Source organism: Camelus bactrianus, chromosome 14 (genome assembly GCF_048773025.1).
Source record: "Camelus bactrianus isolate YW-2024 breed Bactrian camel chromosome 14, ASM4877302v1, whole genome shotgun sequence".
In the NCBI taxonomy this organism is placed as follows: Eukaryota; Metazoa; Chordata; class Mammalia; order Artiodactyla; family Camelidae; genus Camelus; species Camelus bactrianus.
In genome coordinates, this window is record NC_133552.1 from 16,057,321 (window position 1) to 16,074,350 (window position 17,030).

Sequence of the window (17,030 nt, forward strand, 5' to 3'; positions counted from 1 at the left end):
GAAAAGTGAGATATCAGCAAAGACTTTATTCTATGAGCAAAGCATAATCCTCTGAAATTTTTAAATGTGAATGACTTCTGACCCAGTGCTTCCATGTCTAGGAATCTACATTACAGAATTACTCTCATTTGTGCATGAAATGTATATATAAAGATATTCATTGCAGTGGTGTGTAATGTCAAATGTTCAAAAATAAACTGAATGTTTGTCAACAGGGAAATACATAAATAAATTACATGTCCATACAATGGAAAATACACCCACTAAAAAGATTAAGCTAAACAAAGAGGGAGAGGTGCTCTTCAAGATATATCTACATGAAAAAAGCAAGGCAGAAAACAGTGCAAAAACTAGAAACTTATTAGCTGTCTACAGAGAAGAAGTGTGTATGTAGCTTAGGGAAAAGAATGGGAGAGACTTTTCACTGTTCACATTTTTATTTCTTTTGAATCTTGAACCATGTGAATCTATTGCCTAATCTAAAAACCTTGGTAATGAATTGGTTAAAAAGTGTAAATATATAATAAGACCTTAATGAGGTAAAATAAAAATCCTTCTGTGTGTGTGTGCCGGAGTGTGTAGGAGGAGGTGAGGAAGGACTGGAGGGCTGGAATGAGCACAGAGTTTATCACTGGTTATATCTACACAGATGGGAATATAAAGAGAGCAATGGATATTCACTTTGCACTCTATTACTATAAAATTTGACTTTTAAAAATAAGTATACTTGAGTTTTAAATGTTTGTGCATATACATTTCTTTAAAATGCTGAAAGGCAAACATAGAAATGGTGGGGGGAAAATGACAAGAAAGGTGTTAGTATCTGAAAAACTGCATTCTATGCCTTGAAACTTAGCAATCAAAAAGTAAACAATCAGTTACAAGATTCATAGTGACCACAAAATTAAATTAAATTAAATAGTCTTCATTCAGAGATGAGAGTAAAATTCCTTCCATGGGTCAAGAAGTAAATACAGTGCAGTAAACAATACTGACCAACAGTAAAAACTTTCATGGAGAAAAATCAATTTTAAAAGTAGGCAGTCCAATTACATATTATTATAATAATTATATATAATTATATGTTAGCTATATCTGAGTAGTTCATGATGAAAGTTTATGATGAACTTTAATAATGTTATCTGACATATATGTTAAATATAAAACATTACATGGTGAAAATTTGGAAAGAAATGGTTTGATTAAATTTTTTAGAGAATAGAAAAGTAGAGAAAATCAATTAAACCAAAAATTGGTTTTTGAAAAAAAAAAAATAGAGCAACCTTTAGTTAGAGTAATCAAGAAAAAAGAGAGACTCAAATAAGCTAAAATTAGGAATGAAATAAGGACATTAAGACCAACCTTACAGAAATAAAAAGAATCATAATGGGAATGCTACGAACACTGCATGCTGACAAATCAGATAATGCAGATGAAATGAACCAATGTCTTAAAAAAACACAAACTACCAAAACTGACTTAAAAAGAAATTGACAATATGAACAGACCTGTAACAAGTAAAGGGACTAGATTAATAATTTTAAAACAACTACACAGAGAAAAGTCCAGGCTCAGATGATTTCACTGGTGAATTCTACCAAACATTTAAAGAAGAATTAATATCAATTCATCAAACTGAACCATAAAAACTGAAGTCAAGGAAACATTTCCCAACTCATTCTGTGAGAAGTCAGTACTACCTAGATACTAAAATCAGACAAAGATATTACAAGGAAAGAAAAGAGACCAAAATCTCTTTTGAACCTATGCATAAAAATCCTCAACAAAATACTAGGAAACCAAATCTGCAAACATATGAAAAGAATTACACACCATGACCAAGTGGGACTTAGCCTAGAAATGCAATGTTGGCTTAAAATCTTAAAATAAATTAATGTAATATATTATATCAATAAGGAGAAAAAACACATGATGACCACAATAGATACAGAAAATCATTTGACAAAATCCAAAATAATTTGGCAAAACACTCAGCACAACAGGAATAAAAGGGAACTTCCTCAGCCTGACAAAAGGCATCTACAAAAGTCCACACCAAGTCCACACAAATGGCAAAGGTTGAATGTTCTTCCTGTAAGATCAGGAAAAAGATAACAAAGTATTGGAGGTTCTAGCCAGGGCAATTAGGGAAGACAAAGAAATAAAAGACATCCAAATTGTTACAGAAGAAATAAAATAATCTCTATTTGCAGACAACATGATCTTGCAGATAGAAAATCCTAAGGAATACTCTAAAAAACTATTTGAACTAAAATATGAATTCAGTAAGTTTGCAGGGTACAAAACCAACACACAAAAGGCAACTGTATGTCTATACACTGGCAATGAGTAAACCAAAAACTAAAAATAAATTCCATTTACAATAGCATCAACAAGAATAAAATATTTAGGAATAATTTTTTTAATTGTAAGATTTGCCCTCTAAAAACAAAAAATATTGTTCAAAGAGACTTTAAAAGATATAAATAAATAGAAAGACACTTCATTATTCTTCTCTGCGAAGAGCATGACTGGTTTGCAGAGGCCAGCCTTTAACCCAGCTTCAGGAGGCCAGTTGGACTGTAGTGGTTTGATAACTGCCAACAATTGTTACTGTGATACTGTTCTGTTGTGAGGCAGAAATTTGGTGATTACAAACTCTTTTAAAGACACAGCTTCTCATGCTGTGAGATAAAGGTATTTGTCCCATTGTAGTAAAAGTGTAGAGGCTGGGGGAGACAGAGGGATGAATAAAAATTTTCAGATGAGTGCTGTGAAGACTTTGAAGCCAGCATCCTGAGAGACTGAATTTCAGAATGGAAAACAGAATAATTAAGAAATGTTTTTGAAAATCTTCACAGGGAGTAGATAGATTATAAATACAAATGTTTTTTGAACAGGTCATATTCACTAAATTGTGTGTGTCATAAATAATTCTGTCAATCATTATACATGTACATACTCATATTGCTATGTCATTAAATGCAATATAAAACAATTTTAATAAAGTATTAAATCGGATAAAAAAATGTTTTTTGCTTCATGACCATTAAAACTTCATGAATGTTACTGAGGGATTTTCTGTTTTCTGACAACTCGCTATGTGATTCATGTAGGTTTTTTTCCATTGTTTGATTAGGAAATCTTGATGCCATACCTATGGTCAAAATATAAGCAAACTGGACACATTTTTTACTTGATGATTTCATTTGCTGTATTCATTTTTTTTTCTGATATATGTTGCTCTACTCAGAATATACCGGGACAGAAAGGGCTTTGTGTATATTTGAAATAAACTTGGTGGATAAAAGAGTTTTACCTAGAAGTGACTACATCTCCTTACAAATTCAAAAGAAAAGAAGGTAGTTCAGTTTAAACTATTTTTGGTTTGAACTATAGCTTCCTTGCAATCACATAAAAATAGTTACATAGCAAATGAATAATGTTAAATGTCAAGCTCTACCATTCACAGAGCTTTATTCAATAATGCAATTATCACCCCCCCAAAAAGAGACATTTCATGCTCATGCATCTGAAGACAATACTGTTAAGTTGGCAATACCCTCCAAATTAATCTACAGATTTAGCAACCACTACTGAAATCTCAACCTGCCTTCCTAAAAGAAATCGACATATTGACCCTAAAATTCACATGAAGAGAGAATTCTGGGAAGATGGCAGAGTAGGAAGCACTAGAAACCTGTCTCCCCACCTAGACAAAAATTGCACTGGCAGAATCTGTCTGATGTAACTATTCTGGAACTCCGGAGTCTATTAAAGCCTTGCAACTTCCAGGGGAAGGCATAGAAGGTAAATTATAGTTAATTTCTGTCAATTTTAGCTCTGCACAGTAGCAGGTACCTGTGGCCAACTGTCACCACATGGTAGGCAACTGTGCACATGTTCCTGAAGCAGCCTGTACACAATCTGCAGGAGCCAGGGTGCGTAAAAAGGTCCCAGTCCTGCACATTTCACAGTCTGTGCTCTGATCACTGATGGCTGCTCATCACAGAGGTGCAGGCAAAGATGTGGGGCTACTGTCATTGCACCTCCCCCATTGTTGCAAATAGTTGAAGTGACTTTCAGGAGATTCAAAAGGTTGACACCTTTCCCCTACTACTCCTCATTTTTCTTTTTCCTCTTTTGGAAGCCAGACATTGACGACTATGACATTCAAAAGCAACCACATATATGGAGGAAATTAGAAAGTCACAGTGCACACCCAAGGAAGGCACAGACTCAGAAAAGACCTGAGAAGACCTTAAGTCTGGCTGATCCCCAGCACAGTCACAGCGCGCAACAGCCAAAACCAAATCAAACCAAAGGGGAAATGAAAAATAAAATCCAAAAAACAACAAACTCTGGGGAAGGGAGGACATTCTGATTTCCAGACTTAACAACATTATTAGATTCAAATGTCCAATTTTCAACCAAAAAAAAAAAAAATGACAAAGCATACAAAGAACAGGAAAGCATGGCTCATTTAACGAAAAAAAGTTGGCCAACAGACAGTACCCTTGAAAAAGAATTAATGGCAGATTTACTGGATGAAAACTTTAAAACAACCGTCTTACAGATGCTCAAAGAACTAAAGGAAGACATGTCAAGAAAATGATTTATAAACAAAATGGAAATATCAATAGACAGAACACCTAAATAAGAAACCCACAGAAATTCTGGAGCTGAAAAGTGTAACAGCTAAAATGAAAAATTCAAAGACAGATTTGACAACAGGGCCTGATCCAAAAATTAGCACTTTGAGTGGCATGTCAAGAGAATCTTCGCCTGACCTAGGAATGAGCCTTCCTAGTGCCATGGGACAAAGCTGGTCATGAAACGTCTCCCAAAATATTGGTCGAATTTAGGACCAAGGGAGAGCACTGTGAACTAAAAATACTGGAAGTCATATCAGTAAACAAAGAATGCTGTGGCCATCAGGTCATCAGCTGCTACCGCCACACCCAACAGTGAGCTCAGGATACAGACAAGCAGGCAGCCCAGCCTCTTCAGCCACCCTCAGAGATGCCCCCTGAGGGGACTCAGGATGGGAAGCACAGGAGACTGGCCCTAGAGAGCTAAAGTGCATATCAAAGGAATGATTTCAGTGAACTCAGACCTTTGTGCCTTCCCATACATAGAAAAGCGCTAAATTCCTTAACTTGTGATATCTGGTTTTCTTTAATTAACAGTAATCTTTTGATGTTTGACTACCTGGTCTTTGTTGTAAAAACTCCTATATATCCTGGCTCCTCCCCTACCTCTTCGGAGCACTCCCTCAGAGCGATCTGAGAGGCTGTCACCCCTGGCTGCTTGAGGGGTTTGAGTCCTCAGAAATGTCCACGGAAAAAAACATAACTCAAAAAAAAGTTTTTACTTTTTGCTGTTCTGACTGGATGATTTCCGTTATTCTATCTTCCAGATCCCTAAAATGTTCTTCTGTATCCCCCTACCTATTGTCAATTTCCTCATGTGTTTTTCATTTCAGTTATTATGTTCTTCAGCTCTGACTGGTTCTTTTCGTTTTCTAGCTCCGTGTTAAAATTCTCCCTGTTCATTTATTCTCTTTTCCAGTTCAGTTAGAATTCTTATTACTATTGCTTTGAACTCTTTATCAGGTATTTACCTGTGTTTCACTAGAGATTTTTTTTAGGGAGTTTTCTTGCACTTTCATTTGAAACATATTCCTGTCTTCTCATTTTAACTTTCTCTGTCTCCATGAAGTTAGGTGAAACAGTTACCTCTCTCAGTCTTGAAGGAATGTCCTTATGTGGGAGCAACCCTAGACAGCCTGCATGTGCCCAGTGGCTTTGTTGGGAGAGCTGCTGGATCTGAAGTGAGCACGGGCACATCTCCCCTCAAGGTGTGCTGGTAGCTACCACCTTACCTGGAAGGAGGTAGGGCTGCAGTTGGTAGGGCTAGAATCAGAGCCAGGAGCAAGCGGGACTTCTCCTATGGCTATCACTGCCCTATGAGGGGTTGGGGTTGGGCTCAAGGGGCTGGAGCAGGAGCCCTGAGGGAGTCGGGTTTCTCCCAGCTGTGATAGCAGTCTCTGTTTTGGTATGGGGCATGTCCAGGGCCTGAAGGCGTAGGGCTGCACTTCTATACTCGTTTTACTGTCCCCCGTCCCTGATGCGCATTTCTTGGTAAAAGGCTGGGTTAAGGCTTGAGGGGTTGGTGCCACACTACTGACGTATCTTGCTCCCTTCCAGGTGTGTGCAGGGACATGCACTCCTATGATGGCAGTCTCCATTCTGGAGCTAGTTTTGCTCGCTCTCAAGTGTGTGCAAGGACACATACTTGAGTGACATTTTCCCCTTGGGAACTGGTGTTGCTCCCTCCCAAGTATACGCACTGACGCACATGCTGGCAATGGCCGCCTCCACCCTGGTCAGAGATAGGGGCAGGGTCCAAGCAGGCTCCACTTCTTCCAAGTGTGAGCACTCTTATCAGCAGCCTCTGCCTTAGTGGGGTGTGCCCAGCACCAGAGCAAGAGGAGCTGGAGCAGGAGCCCTGTGCTGGCTCAGGGGAATGCTGGGGCGGTCCTGGCAAGCCAGTCGGAGCCCCAGGAAGTTTTCAACCTGCTGCCTCTGTGCTGTGACTAAGAGTAAGCAAGTCTGTGCATGCCTTCTTCATGACGGAGTCTCGGTTTCTTACAGCCATCCGGTGAGCCCCACTGGTTTTCAAACCAGCTAAGAGGGTCGTCTTCCCTGTGTCAGACCCAAGGCTACAATGCCTAATATGTGGCTCGAATCCCTCACCCGCCCCAGCAATGATCCCCAAGACTGTGACATCCCCTTCCTCTTCTGGGTCCCCCACTGGGTGTGTGGGTCCCAACCAGACTGTTTCTCCTCCCTTTCTACCAGACTTCGTGTGGTTCTTCCTTTACAGCATTCGTTGTAGAAGAGCCATCCTGCTAGTCCCCAGGTCTTCATCAAACATAACTCTATATGTAGTTGTAGTTTTGATGTGTTCATGAGGGACGGTAAGCCCAGCGTTCTCCTACTCCATCTTGCTCTCTCTCCCTCCTCCGCTCCATGCTGGTTTTCATAGTGGCTGCACCAATATACATTCTTACCAGCAGTGTACTAGATGTTCTCTTTTCTCTACATTCTCATCAACACTTGTTATTTCTCAACTTTTTGATAACAGCCATTCTAACAGATACGAGTGATGTCTCATTGTGGTTTTGATTTGCATTTCCCCGACGATAAGTGATGTTAAGCACTTTTTCATGTACCTATTAGCCATCCGTATGGCTTCTACGGAAAAATGTTTATTCAATTCCTCTGCCCATTTTTTAATTGGATTGTTTGGGGTTTTGCCATTGAGTTGTATGAGTTCTTTATGCATTTTGGATATTAACCCCTTATCAGGTATAAGCTTTGCAAATGTTTTCTCCCAATTGGCAGGTTGCCTTTTCATTTTGTTGTTCAAGCCGCTCAGTCTGTAGTACTTTGTCATGGCAGCCTGAGCAAACTAATATACTGACATTTAACTTCAATGTATCCAGGGAATTACGCTGAATGAAAAAAGGCAATCTGAAAGGTTAAATACTATATGATCTCATTTACATTTCATTCTTGAAATTACAAAATACAGTCGACCCTTGAACAACATGTCTCTGAACTCTGTGTGTCCACTTATAGGTGGATTTTTTTCAGTAGTAAATTAACTACAGTACTACATGACCTGAGGTTAGGTGAAGCCTCAGATGCGGAACTACAAAAATGGAGGAACCGCATACAGGGAGGGCCAACCATAAGTAATATGTGGACTGTCGACTATGTAGAGGGTTAGTGCCCCTACCTCGACGTTGTTCAAGGGTCAACTGTATGTCACACTATCACTGAGTTAAAGAGCTTATGAAATGTCCATGTACAGCCCAGCTGGTCTACTGCTACAGTTTCAAGTATTTCAAGATAATACTTGAAAAGATAAGATTTTAATCACTGGTCATCTTTGGAGGATATTACAGAACAAACTCATTAGTTTGAAAACTAGTCTGTAAAAGCAAAGAATAAAGCACTTGTCCTACCTTTCCTGAAAGAACTTCAGAATAAGAATAATTGATAGAGGATAGTTTCTCTTTACAGAAGAACTACAACTAATTGAAAAAAGAAAGATACAGTTACCACTTCATCTAATGGATCCAGTCATTAATAACAGTTTACATCAAAAAAAAAAAAAAAGAAAGAAAGAGAAAGATAATAAGACATTATATGCCTACTAACGGGCATACACAACACCTCTGAAGCATTTCTTCTGGAAAATATCAAACCAGGATCTGACCAGGCCTCCAGATCCATTTCTAAGAAATACAGAGAATTAGACAAATATGTTAAACAATGAAGGAGATGCAATCTGTAAAATACACACAGTAGGAAACTCCACAGGATAAACAATCCAGTTTCCTCAACTAATAAACGAAAAGAAAAGAGAAGGAAAGTGTGAGGAAAGGAGGAGGTAAAAACCTACAGGTTAAAAGAGATTTAAGACAAATCAGCCACTCACTCTGTATAGACCTTATTTAAATCCTGATTAGAACAGATTGGAAAAAAAAAGGATTTATGAAATAATCAAGAAATTTTGAACACTGGACATTTGATATTAAGGAACTTTCATTAATTTTGTTAGGTGTGATGAACTGTGTTCATTTTTTTTAACAGTTCTTATTTTTCCACATACATGCTGAAATATGTATGGATGAAACATCATATCTGGGATACACTTTAAAATAATCTGGGGTCACAAAACAAAATGCCTCTATCAAAGGTAATAAATTTCAAAGTTCTTGGATGTATACACACACAAAACATATGTGTGTGTACATAAATATAGAAAAACCCTAATATATGCAAATATATGCAAAACCCTATGAGGTTGACATTTAGACATTATTTCTGCTTTACAGATTAGCAAACTGAGACTGGAGCATTAACCAATTTGCCTAAAATCATATAGCTACACTACGACTACAAAGTTTTTTGCCTTGAGGTCCAGGCCTCTTCCATTCTACCACACTGCCATTCAAGACACAGAAAGAAAACCAAAACTCCAACAACTGATTTACCCTAAGTCACAGTACAAAAAGCACTCCTGGCCAATTTCTTGATGAAAAGTTCCTTATTTTATTCATATTCTATATGCAGCAAGAACGCAATCTAAATTTATGACAGCAATCACATATTACACACTCATTAAACATTTATACAAAAAGGAGAAATTTCTAGATAAACTACCACAAACCTTTCTTTTAAAAGGATTAATTTATACTTTCATGTATGCATAAACAACTTTTCTGACTCAAAAACTGAATAATGTGAATGTTAGGAAACGTACATCAAAATCACTACAAATCCATTAAAAAATTCAACCATTTTTACTGATTCTCAAGTTCTCCTAAAAAATTATATTAATACAAGATTTTCTGCAGTAGTTCTTAAGTCAAATAATTCTACTTGCACAACCTCATACAGGCACTCATTTACACTAGTAAGTGTTTCATATGAATTTAATCCACAAAATAACTCCAAGATCCAGAAATTACTCTTAGTCCCATTTTCAAATAAGAAAACTGAGGCTTGAAGATTTTAAGTAACTTGTTTAAGATCATGGAGCCAGTAAATGGTAGATCTGAGACTTGAGTTAGTCCAGTCTGATGACAAACCCTTGCTCTTAAGCCACCCCCTATTCCAATAAACATCTATTTTCAGTTGCCAAAACGTGCCTGAGTTACCACATTTCTCTTCTTGTTTCAAAGAAGATAGCCAACTGCAACTAGAATAGATGCATCAGAAACAGGTTCATTTTGTCATTCATTTACTTCTCAGCACACAGTGTCACATTCTCCCTTAGAAATTACTGTATAGTAGAAAGTTAAGTGATCAGGCCAACCCTCAAAAATGAAACTATCACTTAAAATAATGTCTGTGTAAAAGTCTGGGGAATTATAACCGGACAATACAACATCATCCTGTCGTACCCAACAAAAAGATACCCCAAATCCCAAAGGTAATATGAAATTCCTTTCTTGTCTTCCTCAGCACCCAGTCAGGAACGATTTACATATCCCAGTTCCCATCATGAGCTCCATCAAAAGACAAGTTTTAAACTGTGCCAGTTTCCATGGAAGGTAGGGACAAAGCCAGGAGAAGAAAAGGGTAGGATATAAAAGCAGCAACGTGTATTTATATATGTACTCAAGTCTGAAGCCCAAAACTATTATTGCTATAGTTCAATTAAAAAAAAAATTTGTGTGAACTAGCCTGGAAACCTAACAAATTTGAAACACAACCCACTTAAAACTTGCAAACTACCTATATTCACCAATACTCTATATAATCAACTACCCCTTCCTAACTTTCTGAAAACTAAAAGCCTAGTGTTTATGCAACAGAAGAAAGTGAAGGAGTTATGATTCCCTTTAACAGCATATGAACAAGAAGAGCTTTGTACATAAAACACCCAAATCAGTGGAAATATATATTAGATACTTTGAGGTGATATTATCAAAGTCATTCATCCAAGATACTTCAGCATTTCTTTTTAGTGAGGAGTTCTAGAGTATGTTCAGATCTTCAGAATTGTGAGATTCATTTTCTTTTTTTTTTATTACCAGATACTATGGACTGAATGTGTGTGTGCCCCCCCAAAATTCATATGCTGAAAACCTATGTGAGCCCAATGTGATGATGATGTTAGGAGACAGGGCCTTTAGGAGGTGGTTAGGTTAGGAGGGCAGAGCTCTCATGAATGGGACTGGTGCCTTTATTTAGAGGCTAGCAAAAACTCCCAACCCTTCTGCCAAGTGAGGCCAGTGACAAGGCACTATCTATGAATCAGGAAGTGGACCCCAGACACGGAATCAGCCAGTATTATGATCTTGAACTTCTCAGCCTCCAGAACAGCAAGAAATAAATTTCTATTGTTTATAAGCTACACAGTTCATGGTATTTTGTTACAATAGTCCGAATAAACTAAGACACCAGAGTTTTTTTTAATGGTTTTAAATAGTTATTTGTATGGGATGTACATAAACATATTTTGTTGTGTTGATCTGATCAGTAAAAACAGATAAATGTGTACTCTAATACAATGCTAATGAGAAAGTAAACTCATTAAAAGTGTCTGGAGCTCAATGTAGCAATAATTACCAAGAGTTTTACACATGTTCATAGCTTTTGACTCAGTGATTCAACTTGTAACAATGTCTTCTAATAATCAGAGATTCCTTCACTAATTTAACAAATCATCAAGGACTTACTCTGCACTAGGCATCATTCTTACGAATAAGGATGTTTATCACATTATTTTATAGCTCCAAAAACTTGGGGGGGAAAAGGCCCAATAACAGTAAGAGTTAACAAATTAAAATACATCTAATACATAAAACACTACACTACCACTAGAAACTACATTATCAAATATCAAAAAATATGTAATAGCACAAGAAAATGCTCATATGTTAAGAAAAAAATTTTTTAAAAACTACATGTAACTACATGTAACCACATGTAACCATATGTAACTATATAATCCCAAATCTATGTTTTAGGTCTTATTAGTCAGGGTTCTTGGTTAAGTTATTTAACCTCACTCTACTTCAGTGTTTTCATCTGTAAACTGAAGGCTTTACACTTTATGTGTAAAATAAAGATTTTATTTTTATATTCCACATATTTCAATGGAGGGTTAAATGAGTTATTTGTAAAGTGCTTACAATATTCTCCCAGTATATATAAAGCACCAGTAATTCTTTCCTGGCAGTCTTACTGTTGTTATTATATATATACATATACATATGAAAAGAAAAAAAATGGGGGCAGTAGAGGGATAGCTCAAGTGGTAGAGTACATGCCTAGCATGCATGAGGTCTCAGGTTCAATCCCCAATACCTCCATTTAAATAAATAAATAAAACCTAATGACCTCCCCCGCCAAAGAAAAATAACTAAAAAAAAATTTTTTAATGGAAGAAATATATCAAAATATTATCAAAGATCTTAAATTCTAACAAAACTAATTCTAAGGCAATCAGGAAACTTGAACACTGACTACATAATATGAGATATTAAAAATTATTTTATGAGGTATGGCTTTATTTTTTAAAAAGTATAGCATAGAGAAATATTTACGAAAAAAATATATCTAAGATTTGCTTTAAAATACTTTGGTGGGGGGCTTACATGGGGAGATTTTTTAAAAATTATTAATGCTGTCAGAAGTAATTAGGTAATAGAATTACTACTAGCTTTGCTTTATATTTTTCTATTTTCCAAATTTTCTACAGTGATTCAAAATTATTTTTAAAATAAGAAAAATGTTTTCAAAAAAATTTTAAGACAATTCTTACCAATACTCCATCCACAGATGAAACTTTCTCCCAAGTTAACCAAGCTCTTTCTCTGACATGATCTGGTACCTTTAATTTCTGACATAATGCAGTAAAATCAGGTTCTTCAGTTTCTTCAAACTCAAGTCTACCAAATGAAAATATAAAGGCATATACTTTTAATCAAATTAAGTAAACATTTATTTCAATGGTTTGCATATAATAGCACTATTCTAAAAGACAGCATCACTAAATATTTTAGGGTCTGATTTGTTTTTCAAAAACATTACACTTAGAATTTAAACATACGTTTATCTTTTTCAGTCTCTCCAAAAGAAGAACACCACACAGTGAAAAACGTTGGCTGGACTGGTGAATCACATATACTTCAGGGCAGCAAGACAGCTTTGTGAAGGAAGGTAAGTATAATAGCTAAAGCTGTTTGGGAAAACTGGGACAATAATAGCAAGAGGAAAGCCATAGATAATATTATGGAATCAACTCAGTATCAATGACTTTGCTAAAATGCAGCCTACTCTTATCAATGTTTCATTTGCTCTCTCTACCTACTAGTATTTCTTACATGATGATTAAATTATTGCTATGCTTATTTCAGCCTTTTCTTCTTGATCTTGCTTAACCAAAACAGGCAGTCAAAAAATTCTTGGCTAATTCTTCTGCATTCACTTAATGTCTATTTGACATCTAATAATAATAATAATAATAATAATAATAATAATAATAATAATAATAATAATAATATAATAATAATAATATGAGGAATAGCTAATAATTTTTTAGTATTTACTGTGACCCCATACAAAGTACCTTAAACACATGGTTTCACTGAATCCCACATCAGCCCTATTAGTTAAGGACTCTTGCTATCCTTGCTTTCCAGATAAGTACCAAGAGACATGAAAGCATTCACCTGAGATCTCAGCCAGTAAGTGGAAAACCCTGATACAAGTCCAAGAGTCTATAATCCATGCCCTTGACCACTATTCCAGACTGCTCACCCACCTTTGAAACGTAATTAACTTTTGGTTATCTTGAGAATGAAGATTGTGTGCTGTTCACAGTGATAGTTTTCCTTAAGAACTACATCACTTAAGCCAAAGATAATACAATAGAAAAAAGACCTCAACTCTCGAGATAGACAAGGGCTCTGTCACTGGAAATGCAGTTGAAATGAGCCCTGAATTCATCCCTAAGTTTCTCAACTTCAGATTACCAGGCAGTCGTTCTATCCTTGCTAAGCAGTTAACAGAGTTTAATTGCCCATGCTAACGAAAGCTTTTGTGGATAAGGATAATCAAGAGAAGACTGTATCTTGTATAGTTTTGACTTACAAGAGAATTTCTGATAGGTTCATCGTTTAAAGGTATATAAAATAATAGGCTGAAAAATAAAAGAAACAAAGTCCTCCTTTTCCCAGGTGATGGCCAGAACATCAAAACCAAGCATATTTCCAAGCTCTGTGGATAACATGGACTTCTTTACCATAGACTTCACTGCTCTTTCCAAAAGGAAACTTTCAAATACTGGATACATCCGAGTTTAATCAGAAATTATTATCTTCTCCCAGCGTTATCAGTGGACTTTTTCTAAACTAGTGAATATGATTTTTAATTGATCCATACGACAGTCTATTTAAATATATGAACTTTTAATAGTCTTTCACAAGCCATTTCCAAAAGCTCATTCCAATCTTTAACAAATTGTCCTGAAATCTGTTAGTGTCTGGGGAGTTAAAAGAAATAGGATTTGCGTATGGGCTAGAACTGTGGGAGGGAGTGGTGAGGGACAGAAAGGAGTCCCATTCCCCTGCAACTGATACGCAGTCTCAAAGCAGGGCCAGTGCTGACAATAATGACAATTACACTCTTTCCATCTTAGCTTCTAAACCTAAAGCATCACAATCAAGAAAAATAAGCTGTTGCAATAAAATAACTCCTTGGCATGTTCTACTGCATCATCAAGGACTTGTTTAAATTTAGATTCCACTTAGGCAGAAAAAAAGTTCCATATGAGCACAAAAGCACTAATTTTGTACCTAAACAAAACAAAAGAGAGGGACAGTGGGATCCTTGCTATCTCAAGCCAAAAGGCAAAATGGAAGAAATATTGAGTCAGGCTGAAGACAACTAACATGGAAGAAGAGTTTAACACAACAACATAAAGAAAAAATTTAGAAACTTTTAAGCTCTGGGGCTAAATATCTCACAAAACTGTTGCCCTTACATCAATTCCTCTAAAGAGTTACGTTCCACCACTCATTACCGATGACTCTAAATCTCCAAGAACTCAAAGCACTTATGAGGGAACCCCACAAAACACCTCAGCCAGTCCCCTGGGGGCAACTGACACCCAGGACCCTGCACTTCACGTTCGATGGCATCTCTGCAGCAGCGTCCAAGGCTTTTCTGGTTGGCCTCCCCCAGACTGGGCTTCAGATGCAGCAGCACGCCCAGAGGAAAACACTTCCAACTGTTGCATCGCAGGAAACCAAAACAGAAAGTCAAACGACCACCGGAGGACTACAAATCTTAACAGGAGAAAAACCTCTCCAGCTGACACGAGTTAGTCTTTTTGTTTGTTTGTTTGCAGGCGATGGGGTCTCTCGAAATTACCCGCCGCCTGAGAGCCTCCCGTCTCGCAGAGGAAAGGCGGCACCTGTCACTTCGCTCAGCGACCCGAGCCCCACCCGCCCGACACCTGTCAAGCTGGAGCCGAGACCCCTCCCCGCCGCCCTCCCCTTGCTCCCGAACCCAGACCCCTGTCAGCCTCCTCCGGGCGCTCCGCGGCGGTGGGGGCCAGAGAGGGACCCTCCTCCCGCCGGGACCTGGCCCCGGGAGGAGACGCGCCCCCGCCTAGACGCCGCGGCGCCCGCCGACGCACCCTCCGGGCGCCCTTCCCGCGCGCCGGCAGCCGCGGCGGCTCCGCTCGCTCACCTGGCGAGAGGCAGGTCCTCCGGGCCGCTGTCCTGCTCGGCGTCCGCCTCCGGCGGTGGCGGGGGCGGCGGCGGCGGCGGCGGGGGCTCCGCGGCAGCGGCGGCGGCGGCGGTGGCAGCGGCTGCTCTCCGGGGGGTTTTGGGCGGCATGACGCCCTCCCAGGGCTGGCGCCGGCTACCGCTGGAGGAAGGCCGGGGAGGGAGGACGCACGCACGTCGGGGCACGCCCCGTCCTCTCCCGACTCCCGTTACAAAAATAATTTGAACGTCCCCTGAGAAAAACCGGACGAGCCCTCCCCCGCCCGGCAACCGAGCGCCGCGTCCAACCGCGGGAAAACGTCACTTCCGCCCGCGGCGTCACGTCCGCGAGGCTCCCGGGCCTGCCGGCGTCGAGAGGGCACCGGGGTGCCGGGCGGTGCGCGGGGCGGGGGGCGCGCGGTCGGGCAAGCCGGGCGCGGAGCCCGGCCTGGACCCAGGCGCCTACCCTTTGGCAGCCGCCGCCTCCCGAACCTGTCTCTCCCCGAAAATCGCCCCTGCGGGCGTGGGTGCCGGTAACGGGGCGCTCCCCAGCCTGGAGGGTGAGAGAGCGGGCCCCACCTCTATCTGTGGGTGGGTCAGGGGCTGCGGCTCGGGCCCCGCGGGGAACATCGGGCGAGCGCATCCTGGGCGGGCACGCCCCTCTCCTCCGTGGGCGGCGCCATCCTCGCCCGCGCTCCTTCCGCCCAATCCGTTAAGCGAAGTCGGCCAAAACAAAAACAAACACTTTTGGAACACCTATTAGGAGCTGAATTTTGCCAGCCATTAGGAAATACCAAGTATGGGACAATTACTGGTCTTTTAGAGCTCTTTTTAGGCAAGGGAGAGTGGGGGTGGGGCAGTTGTGGGCAAAGAACTGGTGATAGAACGCTAAATGTTTTAATAGTGGTTTAGAAACAGGAGGCACCATCGAAATATTTAAGGGTCATCTTCGGCGGAACAGTGGCAGTTGAGTAGAAGTTTGCCCGACAGACCTAACATTTAAGGAGGGCTTACTGAATACCAGGGATTGTTCTGGCCACTTTACGTAATTATTTTATTTAATCCTCAGAAACAACCCTTTAAAATGAGTCGTAGTCCTGTTCCACCAGGCTCAGAGGAGTTATACCCAATATTGCAGAGCTGATGGGTGGCAGAAGATTTGAACCCCGATATATTTGACTCTACTTACCCATTACATTGTGTTAAAGAAAATACCAAAAAGAGAAGCAGTACGTACAAAGACATAAGAGAAGAGTTTGCAGGAACTGCCACCATCAAACACTGGCTTAGCAACTGTCTCTTATGTCCCTTGGTATTTACTCATAATAATAGATTGTCTAGTTTGAGTACGTGTTTTTCTCTAATTGGCAGATGCTGTGGGTTGCCGGGTCAGAGCTTCCTAACTGAGGTGCTGAATAAAATACAGCTGTGCTCTGACAGGAATCGCCTCATCCTTGGAACAGCTGAGCAGGGCTGAGGTCGCAGGAGCCTTCAGGTAAGTCATAGTTCTTGGGTTTATCCCTGCGTGTCATGTATACTGTGAAAAACGCTTGGCAATCATTGGCTGAGTACTCAACAACCAGTCCTGCCTAAGTTCAAAAACCCTCTCTTGGGGACCAAAAGTTTATCAGGAGGTGGGGTCCATGGCGAGCCCCAGCTACAGAGAGCCAATACCATCAAAGTGGTAATCCTACTCATCCTGCCCAGGGTTAGTGTTGAAAGGCACACA

At 39.6% G+C, this 17,030-nt stretch overlaps 1 protein-coding gene and 1 long non-coding RNA gene across 8 annotated transcripts in view; one reads left to right on the forward strand and one right to left on the reverse strand.

Annotated features, from left to right (window-relative positions):
• The window catches only part of RB1 (RB transcriptional corepressor 1), a 107,057-nt gene extending 91,476 nt beyond the window's left edge, over positions 1–15,581 (reverse strand). The window contains exons 1-2 of one of the 4 annotated variants that reach the window (XR_012511700.1): positions 15,285–15,581; positions 12,352–12,478 (exon numbers count right to left, since the gene is read on the reverse strand). Coding sequence is in view for 3 of the 4 variants with exons in the window: in XM_074378162.1 (XP_074234263.1) it covers positions 12,352–12,478; positions 15,285–15,433 (276 nt within the window). In the remaining variant the exon portion in view is untranslated. The remainder of the gene's footprint in view (positions 1–12,351; positions 12,479–15,284) is intronic. The other 3 variants (XM_074378162.1, XM_074378158.1, XM_074378159.1) reach the window with 3 other exon arrangements.
• A 140-nt stretch (positions 15,582–15,721) lies between these two features.
• The window catches only part of LOC105066142 (uncharacterized), a 52,889-nt gene continuing 51,580 nt past the window's right edge, over positions 15,722–17,030 (forward strand). For all 4 annotated transcript variants that reach the window (XR_006723462.2, XR_006723466.2, XR_006723464.2 and 1 more), the window contains exons 1-2: positions 15,722–15,861; positions 16,673–16,796. This is a non-coding gene — a long non-coding RNA (uncharacterized LOC105066142). The remainder of the gene's footprint in view (positions 15,862–16,672; positions 16,797–17,030) is intronic.